The 22,417-nt window shown below is 38.1% G+C and overlaps 1 protein-coding gene across 1 annotated transcript in view; it reads right to left on the bottom strand.

Annotated features, from left to right (window-relative positions):
• LOC124555208 (neural Wiskott-Aldrich syndrome protein-like) overlaps positions 1-22,417 on the bottom strand; it is a 95,670-nt gene that overhangs the window by 61,602 nt on the left and 11,651 nt on the right. Inside the window, exons 2-6 of the mRNA XM_047129058.1 lie at positions 21,531-21,652; positions 15,633-15,860; positions 7,603-7,699; positions 5,610-5,738; positions 1,285-1,448 (exon numbers count right to left, since the gene is read on the bottom strand). Coding sequence (XP_046985014.1) covers positions 1,285-1,448; positions 5,610-5,738; positions 7,603-7,699; positions 15,633-15,860; positions 21,531-21,629 — 717 coding nt within the window. The 5' untranslated portion in view covers positions 21,630-21,652. The remainder of the gene's footprint in view (positions 1-1,284; positions 1,449-5,609; positions 5,739-7,602; positions 7,700-15,632; positions 15,861-21,530; positions 21,653-22,417) is intronic.

The following is a 22,417-nucleotide window of genomic DNA, read 5'->3' as shown; positions in this document are numbered from 1 at the left end:
CAAAAGACCTGCAAATTACTCGCAGAGGCGTGGCAACTACGATGTGTCTCAGTACAATACAAAATTATAACTGCACTAAATGGTTCGGAATGTATTAGGTGATACTGCTAACTTACGTTTGTATCCAGATATTTCTTCATGAAATTAATATTGGTAATAACATCCACTTTTAACTACAGTGAGAATATGGATAAGTTGCCTATTTTTACGAATAGAAAAATCTGAGAATCAAAATAGTCTTATAAGATATTTTAAAAAGTTCAGAATTAAATATTGGAAATTCCAAAATACTTCATGTGAAAAAGTTTATGTACATTTAAAAATTTTGTATTTTTGTATCAAGTCAAGTTAACTACATTTTCGGAATAGAATGATGACCATTTATTTAACGAATAATAAATTACAGTTTGGTAAAGCTTATATAAAATTTGGAGATTTGGTAGGTACAAGGCACATTCATTATTAATTGTGTGGTTGAAATGAATGCAAATTATATCCTTTACAGACACAAATTCTCCAATAAATTACATTTATGGTTACTGATAAGTGAAATTTATAGAATGACCAACTTTTTGTGATTATATGTATATACACTGTAACTCAAAACAATGTTTTTCATAATTTATACATAAATACGAAACAAGTGTAACTCGAAAAGAATCCATGTCTCACAAACTCGTATAAAATCACGATCACATATATTACAACAGAGAATGGATCAAGTTCATAACAAGTGAAAGTAGTATCAGAAGATTCATTTGGACTAATTACCCTTAAGCTTGACCTGTTACAACATGTTTGACTTTTCCAAATGTTCCTCCTGTTTGAATCACAAGCAAGTGATGAAAAGTCATTTATTATTGGAAAGATGTTGTGAATCTAACTTCACAAGAACTTCACCGAAAGTAAAATGAAACACAGTTATGACCTACCACAAACAACCCAAACTACCACCACTACACATAAAAATCATAAATTATTCTCCACAACCACAGATGGTGAATCCTTTAATGATTTCTCTGAACTCTCTTCCTAGCATCCTCAGTTACAAAGAAACTGGCACACACTTCTGAAAGTGCAAACTTCTGTAATTTTGTTTTACAAACCTATTGTGCTTTTTCTGATCTGTTTGTTCACCTTTTCACCACAGTAATTATTAGATGTTTCAGAATTGATTTGGATGAGATGTAAAAAGTCCAGCAAAATTTCTATGAAAAAGTCAGAGATCAAATTAAGTGCTCTTTTGCAAAGGAGTACGTACTGAAAAGCTTGGTGTCAACAAACCTTAACAAAAAATTGTTTCAGCTGAGGATCATCAACATTATCCAAGTCAAATCCTTTATTTGGATCCCATCCCACATGAGTCACATGACGGAAATCCTTTGGACCACTTATATCAGCCTTTGTTATACGTCTTTTTGGATCCTTTTCCTTCCTTTTGCCAGAGCCTGCAAAATTTGGTACCACATCAGAATTACTACACACATGAAAAAATACGTGCTTCCAGAGCAATGGAGCTGAGAAAGTAACAGTTTCTACAAGAAATTAAATATTAGTTTCAAAACTAAGTTTATTTGAATAAATAGAAAAAATATAGGATACCCCAGGCACAAAGCTTCTGTTATACAAGCAAATTAGAATTCCTCGACAGTTACTAAGTTTAGCAAGACAAACACACAGTACATGGAATGTAAGTCCAGTTCATCTATGCACAGACAAATGAACAGTAAGTAGGCAAACCAATTTTCAAACTTGACTAGGTTTTATAAGGGGACTCCTAAGATGAGTGAGAATTATACTGCAAGAAACCACATTTCAAGGTGCTATAGTGTACAATAGTTATGTTGATCAGTTATAAAACTACTTCTAAAACTGTACGGGTTTCTGCTTATCGTTCTTTTCCAAAAAAAATGAAACCCTAGCACATAAAATTATTTCATTCTTCTTAATTACATTTAAAATTTAAGAATAAACATAAAATGAAGATACGTGAAGAGGAAAGGTGAGCAATCAGCCTTACTGACTGTCAAGATTTCCACACAAAACGAATCATGCTATCTTAAAGGGTCAGACCTCGGCTCAAAACAGGTACATTATTGTAGTGAGCAGAGTGAAGTATCTTCGCAAAATTGAGGGACCCGACAAATTGCAAGAAATAGAGGAGAAATGGATAAGTCTAGACTGAAAATTTCTACACAGCACAAAATGCAATAGAAAGGACAGGGAATGATTGCATGGGGGAAATATATACTGACGTATGAAGGAGGGGATACAGGCCATCATGATACGGGTCTTCTTATATGTATCTCAATGAAGGCAAATGTAATTAGGTGTATAGAAGCATAATAGCAAAAGAAAGCCTGCATGACGTCAGTAATGATAATGGGCTAAGGCTGTTAGACTTCACTAATGTGAAGGGGATGATGATGATGATGATGATGATGATGATGATGATAAAAAGCACATGGTGTCCAAGGAAAGACATTAAAAAGTGTACTTTGGCATTGCCAGACAGAGTTACAAGAAATCAAATAGACAATGTGATTAAAAATGTGTGCCACATATCAGACACTATTGAAATCAGTAGCAGTAAAGGCGACAAATGGAGACACAGATCACTACTTCGATTGTGTCAGATATAAACAGAAGATAGATATGGCAAGAAACAAAAAAGTAGGGGAAAAGAGAAACACAATAACGAAACTCTCCAAATTAAATAAAAGCAGGAAGAACACAGAAAGACACTGGATGAGATTCTCAAGACAAGAAAGAACACGGGAAAGGAATTGGATGGGAAAACTAAATGGGAGGTACTGAAAATGGCCATCAGCATAGTCACGGAAGGAATACAGGGGAGGGCAGAATACAAAAGAACAGGGAAATGGTTCAACAAGGAGTGCTCATCAATACTCAAAGGGAGAAATGAAGCAAGGCAAAGAATGCTGCCAAAGAAAATAAGACTAGCAGTGGAAAACAATAGAGAGAAGAGGCAAAGAGCAGATAAGTTATGTAGGATGAAGAAAAGGCAGAATAAATGGAGGAACATATAACAGTTGGATGAAATGAGGGACAATAATGAGACACGGAAGTTCTATGAAAAACCTACAGAAATGACAAAAGGATTTCAACATAGAGTAGTTTTCTGTAAGGATAACTCGAGACAAAAGTAAACTTTTGGGAAGATGGCAACAGTATTTTACTGAGCTACTTGATGGAAAATGGGGGAAGTAAATGGGAGGAAAGCTTGAATGAGGAAAAGGAGGAACCAGAAATGGAATTAGAATTTTAAGCGGGGAAACAGGAACTCAAACCACCAGACTTACAGGAAGTGAAGAATGCAATCAAAAACTTAAAGAATAATAAAGCAGCAGGAGAAGATGGCACAGATGCTGAATTACCAAAATTTGGGGGAAAGACTATGGAGTAGGGTGTTAATGAATTGAGATATGAAATAGTGATAAAGAAAGAAATGGGAAAGTATTGGTATATGAGATAATCTGCTGAATACATAAGAAAGGTTATAAGGCAGAATGTAGCAATTACCACAGGATTACTCTCTTGGATACAATGTATAAGATGTTTAGTAAGATTTTAGCCTCACAGAATGCTGGCTGGAAAGGATACTAGGAGATTAACAGGTTAGATTAGGAAGAAATAAATCCACAATTAACCACATATTTTTACTGAGAGAAATGTTAGAGAAATTTTATGAATATGACACACAACTTCATCATTTGAAACTTTCTGGCAAATTAAAACTGTGTGCCAGACCAAAAATCAAACACAGGACTTTTGCCTTTCATGGGCAAGTGCTCTACTGATATACCTAAGCATGACTCACAACCCATTTTCACAGCTTTACTTCTGCCAGTACCTCATCTCCTACCTGCCAGAGTCGTGAGTCATGCTTGGGTAGCTCAATCGGTAGAGCACTTGCCCACGAAAGCAAATGCCCCAAGTATGACTCTCCGTCCAGCACACAGTTCAATCTGCCAGGAAGTTTCATATCAGCGCACATTTACTGCAGAGTGAAAAATTAATTCTGGAACTTCACCAGGTGTACACCGATTTTAAACAAGCACAGCTTAGACATGAATACAATTTTCCAAGACATGACAGATTTTAGAACCCTGCTAAAATTTGGGATATCATTCAAAATGATAATGAAAAGCAACAGTTTGCAAGGTCAGAATAGAACAAGAACTGTCATGAGAGGTTCCTGTAGGGAGGCGCCTGCAGCAGGCAGTTGTGGTCTCTGCACTTTTCTTTAACTTAGCACTAGAGAAGGTAATTCGGCAGATGCCAACAAACCAAGGGAGAACAATGTTTAATCGGCAGATGCAGCTGGTATATATGCTGATAATGTAGCATTAATTGCAAGGAATATCAGAGCTTTGAAAAGTAATTATATTGCTTTAGAAGGAGCAGTGCGAAAGTTAGGACGGGTAGTGAATATAGGCAAAACAAAGTATATGATGATGGGAGATCCTGGTAGGGATAGAGGAGAGACTGCAATAAAAATAAATGGGAATGATTATCAAACAATAGAAGAGTTTAAAAGTTTAGATTCGACAATAACAGAAGATAACAGAATAGCAGTAGAAATTCGAGAAAGAGTAGCAAGTGGAAACCAATGTCATTATTCCTTGCAGAATATATTCAAGTCCAAATATGTTAGTAGGAATGCAAAAATCAAAATATATTTTCCTATATTATAACCTATAGTGATGTATGGATTGAAAGGCTGGGAGATGAGTACAAATGAAGAAGGCTGGTTACTGAGATGGGAAGGAAGATTTTGAGAAAGATATTTGGGGGAGAGAAGGAGGAAGAAATCTGGAAAATAAGTCCAAATGCAGAACTACAGACACTTTTTGGACAGGTGAATATTGTAGTGGAAATCAAGCAAGGAAGAATAAGATGGGCTGGTCATGCACTGGGAATGCCAGATACTCTGAGTATTATGAAAGCATATATAGGAAAGCTCCCAAGGAGAAGAGGAAGACCCAGGAAAAGGTGGCCTGAAGATATGGAGGAGGATCTCAAAGCAATGGGAGGCAGAAATTAGAGAAGAAAAGCAATGGACAGAGAAGAATGGAGGGAGATGACAAAGGAAACCAAGGTTCTACAAGGACTGTAGCACTGACCAGTAAGTATATGGTTAGGTGTGATAAGGACAGCTAGAACACAGATTATATGACATGTTAAAAGCTGCTCCTAATTTCCCACTCTTACATTACTAGAAATAAATATTGCCTCAGTAGTAAATCTATTTAGCACCCACTAATTTTAACATCATGCCAAACAGCTTTTATCACCAAGAAATAAAGATCAAAGCACTCTGCACAAGGCTGCCAGAAGCACCATGTGACTTATTCAATCCCCAATAGTTGTCCTCCCCTCATTATGACCCTCAAAAGTGTTTTACTTTATTCTGCCTTAAAAAATGTTCTTTCCTGCTCCACATAGTATGGACAAATGTTTAAATTCTTTGGACTCACATTAACACATGTAGGAAACCATAATAAATATATAGGGTTATACATGAATTATGACACTTTTACAACATGCTTTTTTATTAATTTTGTAACAATGATGTTACTTATTACCAGTGGGAATGTGGATCTGACGAGATGGGATGACTCCATTGGCCATATGAAGATTATCTCCAGGCAATAGTGGCCCTGTCTGGTGCACATTAACCTGTCGAGACTGCGGAGAGGTATGAGAACGCCTTGCTACAGAAAAACAAGGACAGAAGGTGAACATAAATTAAGTTTCTTTCTGAAATAAAATACATTTCCAAATGCATTATATCAAATACTTTTAAGTGCAGAATATTACCAGGTTTACAAGTTTGAAATGAACATTTCAGACAACATATGTTGAACTGCTGCAGTTTGTGTTATAAAGATTTGACACTGCACCATTTTGTTGTGTCATCAACAAGTGTCACATGTGCACAAATGATAAATTGGAAAAGTGTGTGCACAGTGATGTGCTGTTGTGTTCAATATGTCGAAATTTATACTGGACAAAGAGCATTCAAGGACAGCATTAATTTTTTGTTTTCATTTGAAAAAACTGCTGCTGAATCATACCAATTACTTTGAGAAGCTTATGGTGAACATGCTTATGTTTTTTATGTTATACTTTCTGACACATTCCACACCCAAGAGAATCATCTCCTTTTGGGTCTATGTAACGAAAACTGAATCTAATGTAATCTAGCTAAAACACTGATCTTACAACTGGTTCTCCCATGGCATGATCACTGTAGCGTTACCTTTATCCACTTTAAGTACTATGCTATCCATGTCTGCTCCTACATTACAGAGGGCTACCCTCTACACAGATGAAACGTTACTCTTTGTGGAGTGCCTCTCGTCAACACTCTGCAAGACTCCTCACTAATTTACTCTGTTGCAACTTGTGTAAGAAAGCGAACAGCCTCCTTGATGAAGCTAACGAAGTCCACCAGTCATGGTGAAAGAGGTGTACGAGACAAATTAACACATCATACCAACACAGATACAGTTTTGTCATCATAGATTTCCCCTTTAAAAATTGATAATAGATCATCAAGCACAAACTCTCTGTGGCACTTACATTCCAAGTCACTAAAAAATTTACTACCTGTTCGGTGTAGGTCCAGTTTGCCTTGGCCCAGCCCCAAGACAATTAAGAGATGTTCAGTAACAGCACACCTGATGGCTCGAAAGAAATAAGTATGCGTCTGCATTCCTGTTCCACGGTGCACTCCTAAATTGTAAGTGTCATTTGCCCTATATAAGATCTTCCACAATCACAGAATCCTGTAAATGTCTACCTTATGCAGCAGTATCAAGTCATCTTTGATGGTACCACAAGGACTGAGGCTGCATGTAAGCTGTCATCTTGAAGGCATCATCCTCATTGTTGTTTTGTCTGTAGCACCCTCTGAATCTCATGAGAGAAATAGCCACACATCAAACTTTTGGGACACCATCACTTAGTAATCAGTGGAAATACAACTGTTTTTGGATCTTATTAATCAGGGTGGCATCCAGCTGGACAGTGCATGCTGTATGTAGCTGACGTCCTGCTCAAAGCTAAAACAGAAAGGGTGACTGATCTGATATTAATAAAGGAAACTTCACCACGTAGCAACGTACATACTTGCAACAGAGGCACATGCACTCAAGTAACATGTGCATACCCACTTACAAATGCACCATGCATGTGCCACCTGGGTCTTAAACAGATGAGCTTGGTATACCTTCACTAGCGTACAACTGAAGATGGCCAGAAGAATGTGACAAAATATTACAGCAGAAAGTTTCTAACATCCAGCAGTTCACTCACAACTTCACAGAAGTATTTAGCATTTTTCATGAATGGAGTTATAAATTCATTTTAGTTTCCTTGTAATATTCCGTAACTTATATCTGTCCTGCTTCAATGTAAATTTGATTTCCTTTTGGCTTTGCAAAAGTAGTTTCTCTGGCAACCATTGCAAGGAAAATAGCAATATGATTGAATCAACTGACAAAAAAATTGAGCATACAAACACAATTACCAAATTTACTAGCTATAACACACAAAAAGATAGTAAAAATTCACCTTTATGTTGCTTCCTTGCTTCAAGTTTTTCAAATAATACAGTCTTTACCAAAGAAGCCTCTTCCTCATTAGCAAAGTTGAACCCAACCATACAATCCTGAAATCAAAATAACCAACATTACTTGACGAGTCTCAAAAAACAAATTTCTTGACAACATCGTTAGATTCCTTAACATTTTTCTTTCTGCTGATGGTCCTGCAAAAGAAAATTAAAGACTTTCACATCAGTTACCTAAAAGACACCACCGTTATACACTCATGAACATCTGAACTAGAGATATTTACCAAACAACTTGTTGCACCTTACTTTCACCCTGATGATGGCACATGCCATGACTGGACACTCTGAGACACTCAAAGCATTGGGAAGTCATTCTAATGCATAACCACTAAACAACATCGACAATTCAGATAGATTGTTGAAGTTGGGCTCAAAGCACTCGTAATCTTGCTTGATGGCTTCCCAGATGGAGTTCAGAAAACTGAACAGATCACACAACCACCCTCCCTCAGATCACTGAACACTTAATCAAAACAGTCTGAAACAATCAGGAAGTGATGGAGTTGTGGACTGTTATGTTGAAAGTAGAGGTCACTTGCAGAGTGCAGTAAGTGAACAAACAGACACACATGCTTGAAAAGTTGGTTCCTCTATCATACCAGAGTGAGGGATGATAGAAGATTTATCAGGGGCTCCATCTCATTATGTGTTAATATCACCCATGCAAAAATGTCTACCTGGATAATGCCACAAGCTGCAATGCTTGCAACATGGTACAGTGCTTAGCATGGCTGGCTGGCATGCTGTGGGTCACCAGTTCAAACTCAACTACCAGCAATTACTTGTTATTTAGTACAGATCAGTTCTGGAAGGTTCTTGAAATACCTTATGTTTTTAATGGTCATATACTCTAGAATATTCAATGTTTGTGTAAATACCAACATTCTGGAGTACTTGATATTTGTATAAACTGCTGCACTCTCCATCCACTAGTTCAGTCCTGTTCTGACCACACAATGGTGTCAGTAATAAATGTGCTTTCAGTTCTCCTTCTTGTACTTAACTGACAACGCCCCCTTCAGATTTGGACTTGATTGTGTTTTTGACATGACAATATTGCCTTGTTGGAAACTAAGATGTATGGAGTCACACTAATGTGTCCTGTGACTCATCAATCCTAGCAACTTTTCATCATGTTCACACACACAGTGCCCATGCTCATCTTTTTGTCCTGTGATGTAATAAGGTAAGCAGAGGTACATGTATGCCTTGTAAACAGATTATTATTATTATTATTATTATTATTATTATTATTGTTGTTGTTGTTGTTGTTGTTGGTGGTGGTGGTCAACATAGTTAGTGAGTGGTGTGCTGCACTGTGAATCAACTAGTTGCTGTTATCATGATTATCTAGAGCAATCCCAGTTGTCCACATTTTGTAGCCCTTTATAACTAACTATGGCAACTATCTCTGGCAGCAAGGGTTTCCTCCAAACTGAGATATTCACCTCATCTTGGCCCACTGGAATGTCATCATACCAATGTTTACTAAGACCTGAGGTTAGATGTCCAACAAATCAGACATAACTATCTGGTCACAATAAAATGTGAAAATATTACACATCTACATCTACTTCTAAACTCTGGAAGTCACTTTACTGTGTGGGGTGGAGGGTACTTTGTGTACCATGGCCACTTCTCCCTTTTCCTGTTCCAGCTGTGAATGGTTCTTAGGTAGCACACTCACTGATAAGTCTCTGTGTGAGCTCAAATCTCTCCAAGCTTGCCTTCACAGATTTGCAATGTTTTGCTGTTTTTCAAACTCGCGTTAGGGAAGGTAATGCGAGAGATGTAATCTAATGAACTCTCAGAGAAGTCCAGACCAGGGATATGTCAACAATACAGTGCTACTATCTGGATCACAAGAAGAATTAGGGGAAATGGCTGACATTCTGGAAACAAAAGCAAGGAAAATTGGACTTCAAATCAATCGCGACAAGATGGAATACATGGTTCTATACTGTAGACATAATGAAACTCAAGAACCACTTCCACCCTTACAGACAACTGAAGGTTCTTATCGTCAAGTCAGGGAATTCAAATACCTGTGCACAGTATTCAGAGATGAAACATCCAGTAAAATGGAAATACAAGCATGACTACAGGCAGGTAATCGCTTTTACTACAGCCTTAATGCTCACCTCAAAAGCAGAAGTTTGTCAAGACATTTCAAAATAAATATCTACAAAATGCTCCTATAGCTAGTAGTACTATACGGATGTGCCACCTGGAGTACAACCAAGCAAGATCTGAACAGACTGATGATATTTTAAAAGAAAGTCCTTCAGAAGATTTTTGGCCCAGTTTACAACAATGAGAATGAAAAATGGAGGAGTCATCACAATACAGAGTTGTATGATATTTACGACGAGCCAAGCATCGTGGCTACAATGAAGACACGACTACTCCAGTGGGCAGGGCATGTTGCTCGAATGCAGGACAACTGATGACCGAAAATTGTACTCAACATCAAGCCAACCGGCAGAAGGCCCATAGGAAGACCTAGAACTCAATGGAGTGACTGCATATCTAAAGACCTTGAAGAGAGTGGGACTACTGGAAGGAAGGCAGAAAGGAGCTGAAGACAGGCTGAAATGCAGTCAATCTCTCAAAGCAGCGCGCGGTGCGTTGGGCCTGATCACATAAAGTAAAAGAAAGAAAGTAAGTAAGTGTTTTGCTGTACCGCCAGAAATAGGTTTGTGTAATGTCACGAGTCCTGAACTGGAATTGTCTTATAGAATCAAACCAAGCACGCACCATGTTGATTTACATGTTTGTGAAGGTATAGGGACACATTTTATTGCTTTTGTATTTATACACAGTTGTAACTGATGCACCACATTAAAGATCTCTCCAAAAAGCATCCTTTTTTTGGTAAGATTTGTTGTGCAAAAATACCACGAAACGTGATATTGCTGGGAAACAAGTAACAAGAGTACAAAGACTGCTTCATTATTGTAGCGAAAAAACTGTTTTAGAGATGAAACCAGCAAGCTTTTGAGAAATACGAAGGGACAAATACTTCAGGCAGAGGTAAAGGAAATACTGAAACTCAATGTGTTGCACCTTCAAACTAATCTAACAAGTCTTATGACCACAAAATCATTGCAAGTCAGCTGTCACATCCCTATATTCTCCTTTCAACCTTCACAGGCTAATGATGAACTCTGTTAATACTGACATGGCAAACAGTCTGTGTACACCTGGAATGGCCACATCTCAGCTGTGTAGATATTTTGGAGGGATACAAATCCCTTCCTAATTTGGTGGAGAACCAACTTTCCATATCAGCAGGAAATGTGGATATTGTTAAATATGTGATGTTCTGATCAAGGCAGATTTTCTTGTGTGTTCGAATGTAGACTCCACACAGCCGTTTTCACACTATAGTGAAGAGGTGAAATGGCAGCAGATTGTCTCAGAAGAGAACATTAAAGTTATGACAATATATTCTTCTGAAGGCTGTAGAGCTATTTAAATCAATTCAAATTTTTATGTCTGACGTACATGTTTCTTTCTTTAAATAATGTAATTAAGCGTGATGTTGAAGTAGATAAATGTAATCTAATTAGTAGGTTTATCTTCATTTTCAACATAGCACTGTAAAACAAACAATAAGCTGTCAGAAGCTAATACAAAAACTGGCAAAAAATAATCCAAAATTGGAAATTTTACTCGCCAATTAACTGGGTCTCCAGACTAATTCTAAAATATAGACACGGAGAACTGTGAAGAATCTGTAAACAATTTTGAACACACTGATCATTTTGTTCAAATACCAGATTCCGGCTCTACACTTTTAAGAATAACTACTGCAAATCTGATTTCTTTGCCACAAAAGGTAAATCTGTTTCATACCAAAATCAGTGCCGTAGGTTAGGGTTACCACACGTCCGCATTTGTGTGGACACGTTCTCATTTTCGACATTTAATGTAGCATCCACATATATTTTTACGATTTCTACTACTGTCTGCATTTCTTAGTTTTGGGAATTAAGATGATTTGATTTTTGATTCCATCTCGTATCATACACAATTTATATACTGGGTGATCAAAAAGTCAGTATAAATTTGAAAACTTAATAAACCACGGAATAATGTAGATAGAGAGGTAAAAATTGACACACATGCTTGGAATGACATGGGGTTTTATTAGAACAAAAAAAAAGAACAAAGTATTGCTAGACGCGTGAAAGATATCTTGCACGCGATTGGTGATGATCGTGTGCTCAGCCGCCACTTTCGTCATGCTTGGCCTCCCAGGTCCCCAGACCTCAGTCCGTGCGATTATTGGCTTTGGGGCTACCTGAAGTCTCAAGTGTATCGCGATCGACCGCACATCTCTAGGGATGCTGAAAGACAACATCCAATGCCAATGCCTCACCATAACTCTGGACATGCTTTACAGTGCTGTTCAGAACATTATTCCTCGACTACAGCTATTGTTGAGGAATGATGGTGGACATATTGAGCATTTCCTGTAAAGATCATCATCTTTGGTTTGTCTTAGTTTGTTATGCTAATTATTGCTATTTTGATCAGATGAAGTGCCATCTGTCCGACAGTTTTAGAACGTTTGTATTTTTTTTGTTCTAATAAAACCCCATGTCATTCCAAGCATGTGTGTCAATTTGTACCTCTCTATCTACATTATTCCGTGATTTATTCAGTTTTCAAATTTATACTGACTTTTTGATCACCCGGTACTTTTTACGTTGTAACTGAATTACACCATTTGTTATTTGCTTACAATCAATTTCTTACGTTAAAAAAATTCAGAGCCCATATGATGGAAAATCTGAACCAAGCCAGAAGAAATGATACAAGTACATTGAGTCATGTGGTAGTGAGGAACAGTTTAGTGAATTAATTAAAACTTCTTTCTTTCTTCTCTGCAGTGCCAGCCCATAACACTTGTGTTGAGATGTTGTTCTCCTTGATACAGGCGAAGTGTACAAAGGAAAGAAATAGATCGACAACTGAATCTGTAAAACTGATTGCAATGCTGAAATTTAATTGCAAAGACTTTTTAAATATCTGTGTGAACAAAAGGAACTTTTGGAAAAGATTCGTCCCAACAAAAAATGTGGATAGGAAATGGGCTCTAAAGTAAGTTAGGGTATGTGTAATATTTTTATTTTTCTGTTTCTTATGCACTAAATTTAAAATATGGAAAGAGTGCTCTTTTTTCATCCTAAAATTTGAAAGTGTCCTTTTTGCATTCCAAAATATCGTACCCCTGCCACAGGTTAAAACTGTTAAATAACAGAAAAAATCTTAAAACTAAATGGGGACTGAACTACAGACTTAGTCTGACACTTATATACTCAGCCACCAAGCCACACTGTTCACACACAATTTACTTCCCAATTATAAATGCAATAGTGTTTTCACAGAAAATACTTCCCTATGTGGCATGTAAAGTACATCACGACATACAGTGTGAAAGTCTGCTCACTCTTTTTCGTCATGGCCTTTTATGATATTACCAGAATTACTTATTCACAGTTCACTAACGGGTAACTCTGCATTCACTGGCCAGTTCTACATCAGTAAAATGACCACCTTCTCTATTTTCTCTGGCTGTCGTCCATGTTACAAGATGCCTACTATGATAGTATCATAGACAACTGGAGGGAATGCACAAGTCAGAAACTCTAACTCTCCAGTTAACCTGATTTTATGGCCAACTCTAATATACAAACAAGGAGCACTGTGACATTTTTGTGAAAGACCTTGGATTCTCTTACTATTTTGCTCAATCAGAGCAAAAGCTGGTTTGAAAAATAAAGATAACACAAAGCTCAAGGCAAACATGTGAACAGGAATGGCAAAAAACACAACAACTTACAACTAAAGGTCACAAACAGGTCAGTAAATTATCCACAGGAATTGGCAAATTTTGATAATGGAATTTTTGGAGTGTTGCAAAAAAGTTATAACAAAAATAGCAACAAATGGAGCTTCTGTAAAAGATTATTCGGCAAGTCACTGACCACCACAACTGAAGTCTACACGACACACCTCGGTTTTGCCACATGTTAAAGACACTCACCAAAGCACTCCTCGAACACCCAACAAGTCACATGCAGTTTCTCAGATGCTCATGCCAAGCCTCTGGACAATTACAATCTGCCCTTGGTCAAACTAAAATAGATTGCACGCTTTCCCCATCCTACACACAGACAGTATGTTCACTGATATAAATTCATCGTACGTTTGTGTAACTAGCGGTCATTCCTTGCCAGGTGATGCCACTATCGCCTGGACAGGTTTATATCAATAGTAGGTCACTGGTCATAATGTTCTGGTTCATCAGTGTATGCCAGAACTGTTCCGATTTCTCCACTCGGCATTCCATTTTCTAGTGTATACAGCTCCACTCACTACCTCAAAATGACAATATGTAAACTCAAACAGCAATAGTGAACAACAAATAAAAAATGACAGTCGATAAATAAACCCATAGCAACCAGACTACCAACACGCAATAGAAAAATGCTACGAACTTATGCACCAACCTAACACTTTTCCATGAAATCGAACATGAAACCAATGGCAAAATAACAATGTTAGATGAAAAATAGAGCAAGGAATTACAGTTGTCTGCTCATTCGATAAAAAAAATGAGAGCAAGCCACTCTATAACGCAATAAAACCACAAACCTAAGGGTTTGGGCTGGAGTCTAGACAAATCACGAAATTTTAAGGTGAGTACCACATTCTTCTCTGTCTGCTAAAATAGATGGCAGCTCCCCACGAAAATTTACTGGTACCCTGCTGTCAGAATAGCTACACATTGTTAAAATATGAAGTACTGAAATGTGTATGCTACTTGCAATACAAATTGGGTGATCTGAGTGCTCTGCCACAGGCCATTCAATGCCTGTCATGCTGATGAAAAGACTTGTACTCTTCATTACAACATTAATAGGGTGCCACCCATCTCTTTCTGAAATCCCCCAAATGGCTTATATTGGTTGGTTGTTCGGTTTAGCAGAACTGTTGATGGAGTTCATTGACTGTTGCCAGAATCTCTTTTTGCTCTCCATAATTATACAACAGCCTTTTGTTTCCACCATCTGAGAGGTTGTAATCAGATGGCATTTGAATTTCCACAGAGTTGCACATCTGTTCCTTACTGCAGAGTGGTAATCTTCATTTTATTGAATGATGGGTGGTCATCATGGCTGACCCAAAAACTTAAGCATGGATGCATTGACGGTGTGGTGGATTGTTTTGGGGATATGATCCACATAACCGTGGACTATGTATCTACATTCACACACTAACAGTTGGCTGTGTAATGTCCATTTTGCCTTGCTTAGCACCTATCTAGGCAACATCCTTTCATGTTCACCACAAAGGAGAAATGGTTCTGGGCAGAACAGAATTATCAGTATGAAATGTCTGTACTCTTCAACTGCTGACTAAGCCCTTCCCACACATTTTTCAGTTGTCTCCAAAAGTTGTGCACACACTCCTCAGAAGATTCACATCCATCTACAAACCACTAGTTCACTCACTGCCTCGAGCCAGAATTATTTCAGTCATTTGACAGTGAATGTCTGCTACACATGGGTTTTGTGTATTTAAGAATTTAATCACTGGCAAATCTCACATGTAATCACTGTTTTTATCTTGCTCACCTGCATTAACATGTCACCTCTTGTATACAACTCTCAACACAATTTAGTACATTACTTGTAAAAACAACAAATCTTTGCATTGAAGAGATGAGAGCCACAAAGCGAAGTAGCATTTATCTCCCGCATACCTTACTGATGATAAAAAATTGCACAAGTACATGAAACAATGTCACAACAATTGTAAACAAGAGACTCACACATTTAAACTGATGAATGACTTGAGTTATCATAGTGATATTAAAAATTAATTATACTGTAATTAATGTCATGCAGGAAGGAAATTATTTGTGTAGTCATCAAAGCATTGGAAATTAGCTTACCTCGCCTTCAAAAGAATGCAAAAATGGTCTCAGTGTCTTGTAGTCAAACCCCTTATAAACTTCATGCTCCCACACCATCTGCTTTCTTGTTAAGCAATATAATCTAAAGAAGTAAGACTTCCGTGAATTGTCTTTCACAAGGCACAAGACACCAGCATCATATTTTCTCCAAGACGAGTGATCTGGTGGATCTGACACAAACAACTGGATGACGGCAGATGCCAATGCCTGAAAGTGAAAATCCTGATGTAAATGTCTCACCATGTTCACTGAAGGCAGTTCACACCAAATATGAACTGTTATCTGTGAACTAATTATCTGTGAACTAATTAAAACTTCAAACCATAAGGAAGTAGTATTATATCACTGACAAGAAGTTTAATAATTCAGTAATGTTTAATAATAAATGATGATTTAATATTACACAGTAATTATTTTACAATATCATGCTAAAACCAATTTCTTGGGATAGGTAATCGAGCTTCAAGAGTATGTTTAATGCACACAGATTTCTATCTACAGGCAGCCAATTGCCATAATCTGCTGCAAACTGTGGGTATTTCAGAATTCTGACATGCAAAGCATATATTTCAAATTGTGGTAGTTTGGGCGGGGGGAGGGCAAATTGGGACATCTTTGATTTGGGTCCTAGAAAAATGAGTATTATTTTTGTCAAATTTCCTGACATCAGTATCACAATGAATCGATAGTTCAAACACTAAAGATTACATACAAAATTTGTAACTTAAAAAATGGCCATAATCCATAAAATGCATCAGTAGTATAGTAACACACACATTACTACACCACCACTACAGCCGCACTGCATGGCACGTTCAAGTAGTGCACCGTTCAACTGCTTCAGGCACTTCCACCTGAGACCGCCAAGTGGAGACAGTGCAGCAGTTGCCTGCAGCATGAAGCCAGCTGCCCCTGGTGGGTGAGTACCCTTCATATTGTCTTGCACTAGTTCCAGCGAGTCTCCTTGTAAATGCTACCAAACTGTAATATTTTGATTATGTTATGCATGTCACGCCGTGACTCAAATAAAAGTTTTTGATTTTTCATAACCAAATATCTTACTGTTATGACAAAGAAGGAGAACACATTTCGTACTTTAGGGTCATCCCTTTGTGTGTGTGTGTGTGTGTGTGTGTGTGTGTGTGTGAGAGAGAGAGAGAGAGAGAGAGAGAGAGAGAGAGAGAGAGAGAGAGAGAGAGCTAGCTCAACTTCCACTTTGAACACAAAGGCACTTTAGATGGGCCTCCATCAATCACTTACATTCATACTTTCAATGGAGACTACACTAACGTCACAAATTCTTCTCATAGTTGCAAGACTAGTCTGACATTCATTTACCATTTATAATCCAAGAGTGCAAATCCACCACAAATTGTGACAACCCTCAAACTGGCCTAACACATGCACTTGCACTCCACTCCCCCCCCCCCCCTCCCACACACACACACACACACACACACACACACACACACACACCCCATCAGCCCACTGGACAACAAATTTTTAGCAACGATTGTCAAAAAGTAAATAATAAAATGGTGAGTCGTATGTGTAAGAAAGCAGTTTACCACATGTCCCATATCTTACATTCATCAACTGTATTGGTACCACCATATTAAGGTCACAGTGGGGACAAAGTGCGACAAATCAGTGGTGCTCATACCTTGTACTCTAACATTATCTGAGCATTACTGTAGAGATGTGTATGCCAGCTTCACTGCTCTATCTGCTTGCTGCACGAGTGTGTGAGACTAATGAAAGTGGACTTTCAAGCTATATTTGATCAATGCTGTCCACATGGATTTGCAATTAGTTTCTCTCTGCCTTTTTAATCATTTCTCTAAGTATTTTTGCTTCTCCTAGTTCAATGTTTAACTCATTATCAAGGATATGTTAGCTCTGCTACATTTAAAGTTATTGCCTCTTTTATTTTAGTGGTCCAGTCAGAGTTGCTCAAGTTATATCCGTTTCTGAACACTGCATTTATACACATACAATTTTGCCCAAATGTTGAAGCACCATTTTCCAAAATATGATACACAAGTTCTTTCCCTTCTCCTGACTTGACACCTTTCCAGTTTACTTTGAACTGTTAGGATCACACCCTTATAATAGCTATCATATTTACACCACTTCACCTACAGTGCAGTCTCATACTGCTCTACACATTCATTTTCTGTCATCTGACAGTTATTCAGTGACAACACCCCAATTTCATTACATTGTATTCATAATGGCCTGTTGATAGAAACTCCCCACTTTCATTACATTGTACTCATAATGGCCTGTTGAAAGAATTTAACTTCTGCACCCACTTCATATACCTACAAACACCAAGAGACAATACTTTAAGAGATGATGCACACAGCAGTACACACACACACACACACACACACACACAAAATTTCATATTACACAACATCACTTTTTTCCATTTTTTTCACTCCCACAACAGAGAGAGTCCAAGTGCTTCATTAATCCTTTGAGTATGGGTGGTTTCTGCTCAAACCATTTATTTTTATTTGAAGTCCCAGTGCCTTTCACATGAAACCACTGATGTTATTGCAACTCAAATACCTCTAGTTGTACATTGAGGTATTTCTGAGAATGCAGTGAATTGTAGCAGACATTTATAGCATTCAAAGCAACAGTCAGCACGGAGATTGGGCTACATGATTGTAGGAGATAGTACCCCCCCCCCCCCCTTTCTTTTTGTGATCGTGCTGAGTAGGCCATTGACAGTAAAAGTAAGTATACCTTACATTAACATAACGTAAATTTGAGGCTGAACTACGGCTTTTATGAGTAGTTTTGAAATGAAACCACCAAGGCAGTATGTACTTTTGATATTAATTTATAAAATTTTAGGTCCATTTTTGCTTGATATTTTGGACTACAGTTTCTTTTCAGCACTCTGAGTTCATGGGATTGTGTCTACAGAAAATATGAAATTGCTTTCAAATATAGCAAATGAAATTATGGATGGTTGAAAACTGTACCCCATTGGTCCTAAAGTGAAACCACCTCATCAGAACTGACTCTTTACTTTTCACCAATTTCTCCTTGTATTCTTTGCTCACTATGATAATAGCCTAAAGGTTAATATTGTGAAAATTTTAAAATTATTTTCCAATGTGAAACCACCACTTTAAAACAATTAATTACTTACTTACTTTTTGTCAATTTCTTTTCTTGAAATATCACTCTACTGAATATTACTGATTCCTTTCCACAGGTAATTTATCTTATTTCCATTATAGTTGTGAAAGTTGAGTTTCTCCCAGCATATAAAATGTTCAAACAACAGCCAGGTGATGTCCTCAGCAACTGCCAACATTTCGACAGGCGAACATCCTTTCATTTTAAAGGCACAAATGCAGTGAGTGAGAACCATGCAAGGAAATTTAAACCCTGGTTAGACAAAGCTACACTAAAATAAAACCACCCACCCACCCAAACTAGTGCCACCACAAAACTAATGACAATCAACATCAGACATTACTGACATGAATATTAATTGACCCACGGGTGAGCTCTGCTGTGGGACCAAGGCGACTGCAGGATTTCAAGCATAATTTAAGCAAAAACTCCCATCTCTACCAGTACCAAGCCAATATTCTGCATAGTATATTTGCTTTGCTACTGTCAGTATGTGAGATGCTTACATTCTATATAACGGGTGATCAAAAAGCCAGTATAAATTTAAAAACTGAATAAACCACGGAATAATGTAGATAGAGAGGTAAAAAGAGAGGTAAAAATTGACACACATGCTTGGAGTGACATGGGGTTTTATTAGGAGAAAAAAAAGTTCACAAAATGTCCGACAGATGGTGCTGGACAGCAAAATGTCAGTGACTGCGCATGACAATTTTGTATAAAAGGAGCTGTAATGAGAGAGAGAATCATATGCGCCAGCAGTCGCAGCATGTTGACATTACCTGAAAAGGTGCTTTTAGTGAAGCTCTGTATCAGAATGGGGAATGTGTGAGTTCAGCGTTACGATACTATCGCTATAGGAGGGTATTCGAATGGGCAAAGGTCCGTTGACAAATGCAGCTGTGGTGAGAATGATTTCGAAGTTTGAAGCCACGATAGACCCTGTAGTGGCCAACCGAGCACAAGGCGTAATGCTGCTGAGACAGTTCAGGAAGAAATGTAGACTGTAGCGGGTTCATCTATGCACAGGGAAGTCAGCGTTTGTGCAGGCGCACCGGCATTCCATACACTACTGTTTGGTTGGCACTAAGGCGTACCCTCCTATGCTATCCATACAAAATCCATCGGCATCATGAACTGTTACCTGGTGATTTAGTAAAGCGGAGGGCATTTGCGGTGTGGGCGTTTCAAAAGATGGTGGAAGATGACGATTGGTAGAGTAACGTGTTGTGGACCGACAAAGCTCATTTCATGCTCCGAGGGTCTGTCAACGTCCACAACTGCACAATTTTGGCTACCGAAAATCCTAGAACTGTCGTGGAAACTCCATAAAGCTCATTTCACGCTCCGAGGGTCTGTCAACGCCCACAACTGCATAATTTTGGCTACCGAAAATCCTAGAACTGTCGTGGAAACTCCATTGCATGACGAGAAAGTCACGGTATGGGTTGGATTTACCACATCTACCGTTATCGGGCCTTTTTTCTTCGAGGAAATGCGTGATTCTGGTTTTGTAACTGCTACCGTGACGGGTGAGAGGTACGCCGATATGTTACAGAACCGCATCATCCCCAGCCTGGCTGATAAACACTTGCTGGAACGTACAATGTTTATGCAGGATGGCGCCCCACCCCAAATTGCTAGACGCGTGAAAGATTTCTTGCACGCGTCGTTTGGTGATGATCGTGTGCTCAGCTGCCACTTTCGTCATGCTTGGCCTCCCAGGTCCCCAGACCTCAGTCCGTGCGATTATTGGCTTTGGGGTTACCTAAAGTCGCAAGTGTATTGTGATCGACCAACATCTCTAGGGATGCTGAATGACAACAACCGATGCCAATACCTCACCGTAACTCCCGACATGCTTTACATTGCTGTTCACAACATTATTCCTCGACTACAGCTATTGTTGAGGAATGATGGTGGACATATTGTGCATTTCCTGTAAAGATCATCATCTTTGTTTTGTCTTACTTTGTTATGCTAATTATTGCTATTCTGATCAGATGAAGCACCATCTGTTGGACATTTTTAGAAACTTTTGTATTTTTTGGTTCTAATAAAACCCCATGTCATTCCAAGCATGTGTGTCAATTTGTACCTCTCTATCTACATTATTCCATGTTTTATTCAGTTTTCAAATTTATACTGACTTTTTGATCACCCGGTATTTGTCCTCCAAAGTCCTGATTGTCCGATCAATGTATGTCACACACAACTGAAAGGGGTACGGTGGACACCTGCCTTACACAAACTAAATCATCCTTCACAGATCCTAAAAAAGCCCTAACCTTACACAATCGTCGAAACACACACTTCACACTGTGTTTCTGTTGTTGTATTGGAAATGCCATATACTTAGGTGCTACCTGGCTGTTTTCATCAATCACCAAATTCACTATTTGTTTATACAATGGCTACAGCACCCAACATTACAAAGAGAGGTAATGGTAACATCTATTTCCTCCTGTATTTTAGTTTTTCCATCAATGTGACTAACCATTCATTTACTCTTTCATTAATTCATTCGTTCTCAAGCAGCGTTCCATACATTCCATGAAGAGGAACCACCACGAGTGCACATGAGTCAAAAGACATGGCTACACAAAGCTACAGTAACAAACTATAGATTATACTCCCACAATGGACAGCTCAAGTCTACCAAATATCACATTTTACAAGTGCGGTTAGTGCTCAACGCATGATAAAAGTGCTACATACCATACACCTGTTTCCCAGCATCCTGTGTACCTGAGCATTTTCTTCCCGTGTAAGCAGGAGTGAACATCGTTGTTCAAGCGACATTGATCCAGATTTCATTACCCTTCTTCAGTTTGCAGACCCTATAAAAGAAAAGAAAAAAACGAACAAACATTAATTGAATTCTCTCTCACTGTTGCGTAGAACATTATTAATTGTTACGAAAGGAGCAACAACACTTAATGTTCTACAGCTATTTTTATTTGCAAACACTATTTATAAACTCTCTCACCCTGCCCATTTCCCACTCAAATAGCCACAATTATTTATATCGAATTTCTTCTTTTTTACGTTTTTATTCATTTAATGTATTCAGCATCCACTCTTGTGAATATCTTCCTTAACAGAAACGCAAAAAGTTTCTTTTTTTTCCATTTGGTTTCAGTAAAATAAATATTCCTAAGAAAGAAGTACTGACTACAAACTATGAATGCTACTTTCCCAGAAAATGTGATTCATAGCAAATTAACTTTCTTCTCAAGTTGAATGGGCAGCACCTAGGTCAAGGTCTATAAATTTGTCACACACACACACACACACACACACACACACACACAGATATACAGGGTGATTCAAAAAGAATACCACAACTTTAGGAATTTAAAACTCTGCAACGACAAAAGGCAGAGCTAAGCACTATCTGTCGGCGAATTAAGGGAGCTATAAAGTTTCATTTAGTTGTACATTTGTTCGCTTGAGGCGCTGTTGACTAGGCGTCAGCGTCAGTTGATGCTAAGATGGCAACCGCTCAGCAGAAAGCTTTTTGTGTTATTGAGTATGGCAGAAGTGAATCGACGACAGTTGTTCAGCGTGCATTTCGAACGAAGTATGGTGTTAAACCTCCTGAT

This window comes from Schistocerca americana, chromosome X (genome assembly GCF_021461395.2).
Source record: "Schistocerca americana isolate TAMUIC-IGC-003095 chromosome X, iqSchAmer2.1, whole genome shotgun sequence".
Lineage (NCBI taxonomy): Eukaryota > Metazoa > Arthropoda > Insecta > Orthoptera > Acrididae > Schistocerca > Schistocerca americana.
The sequence above is the reverse complement of the archived record's forward strand: the minus strand, read 5'-3'. Positions and strand labels throughout refer to the sequence as shown.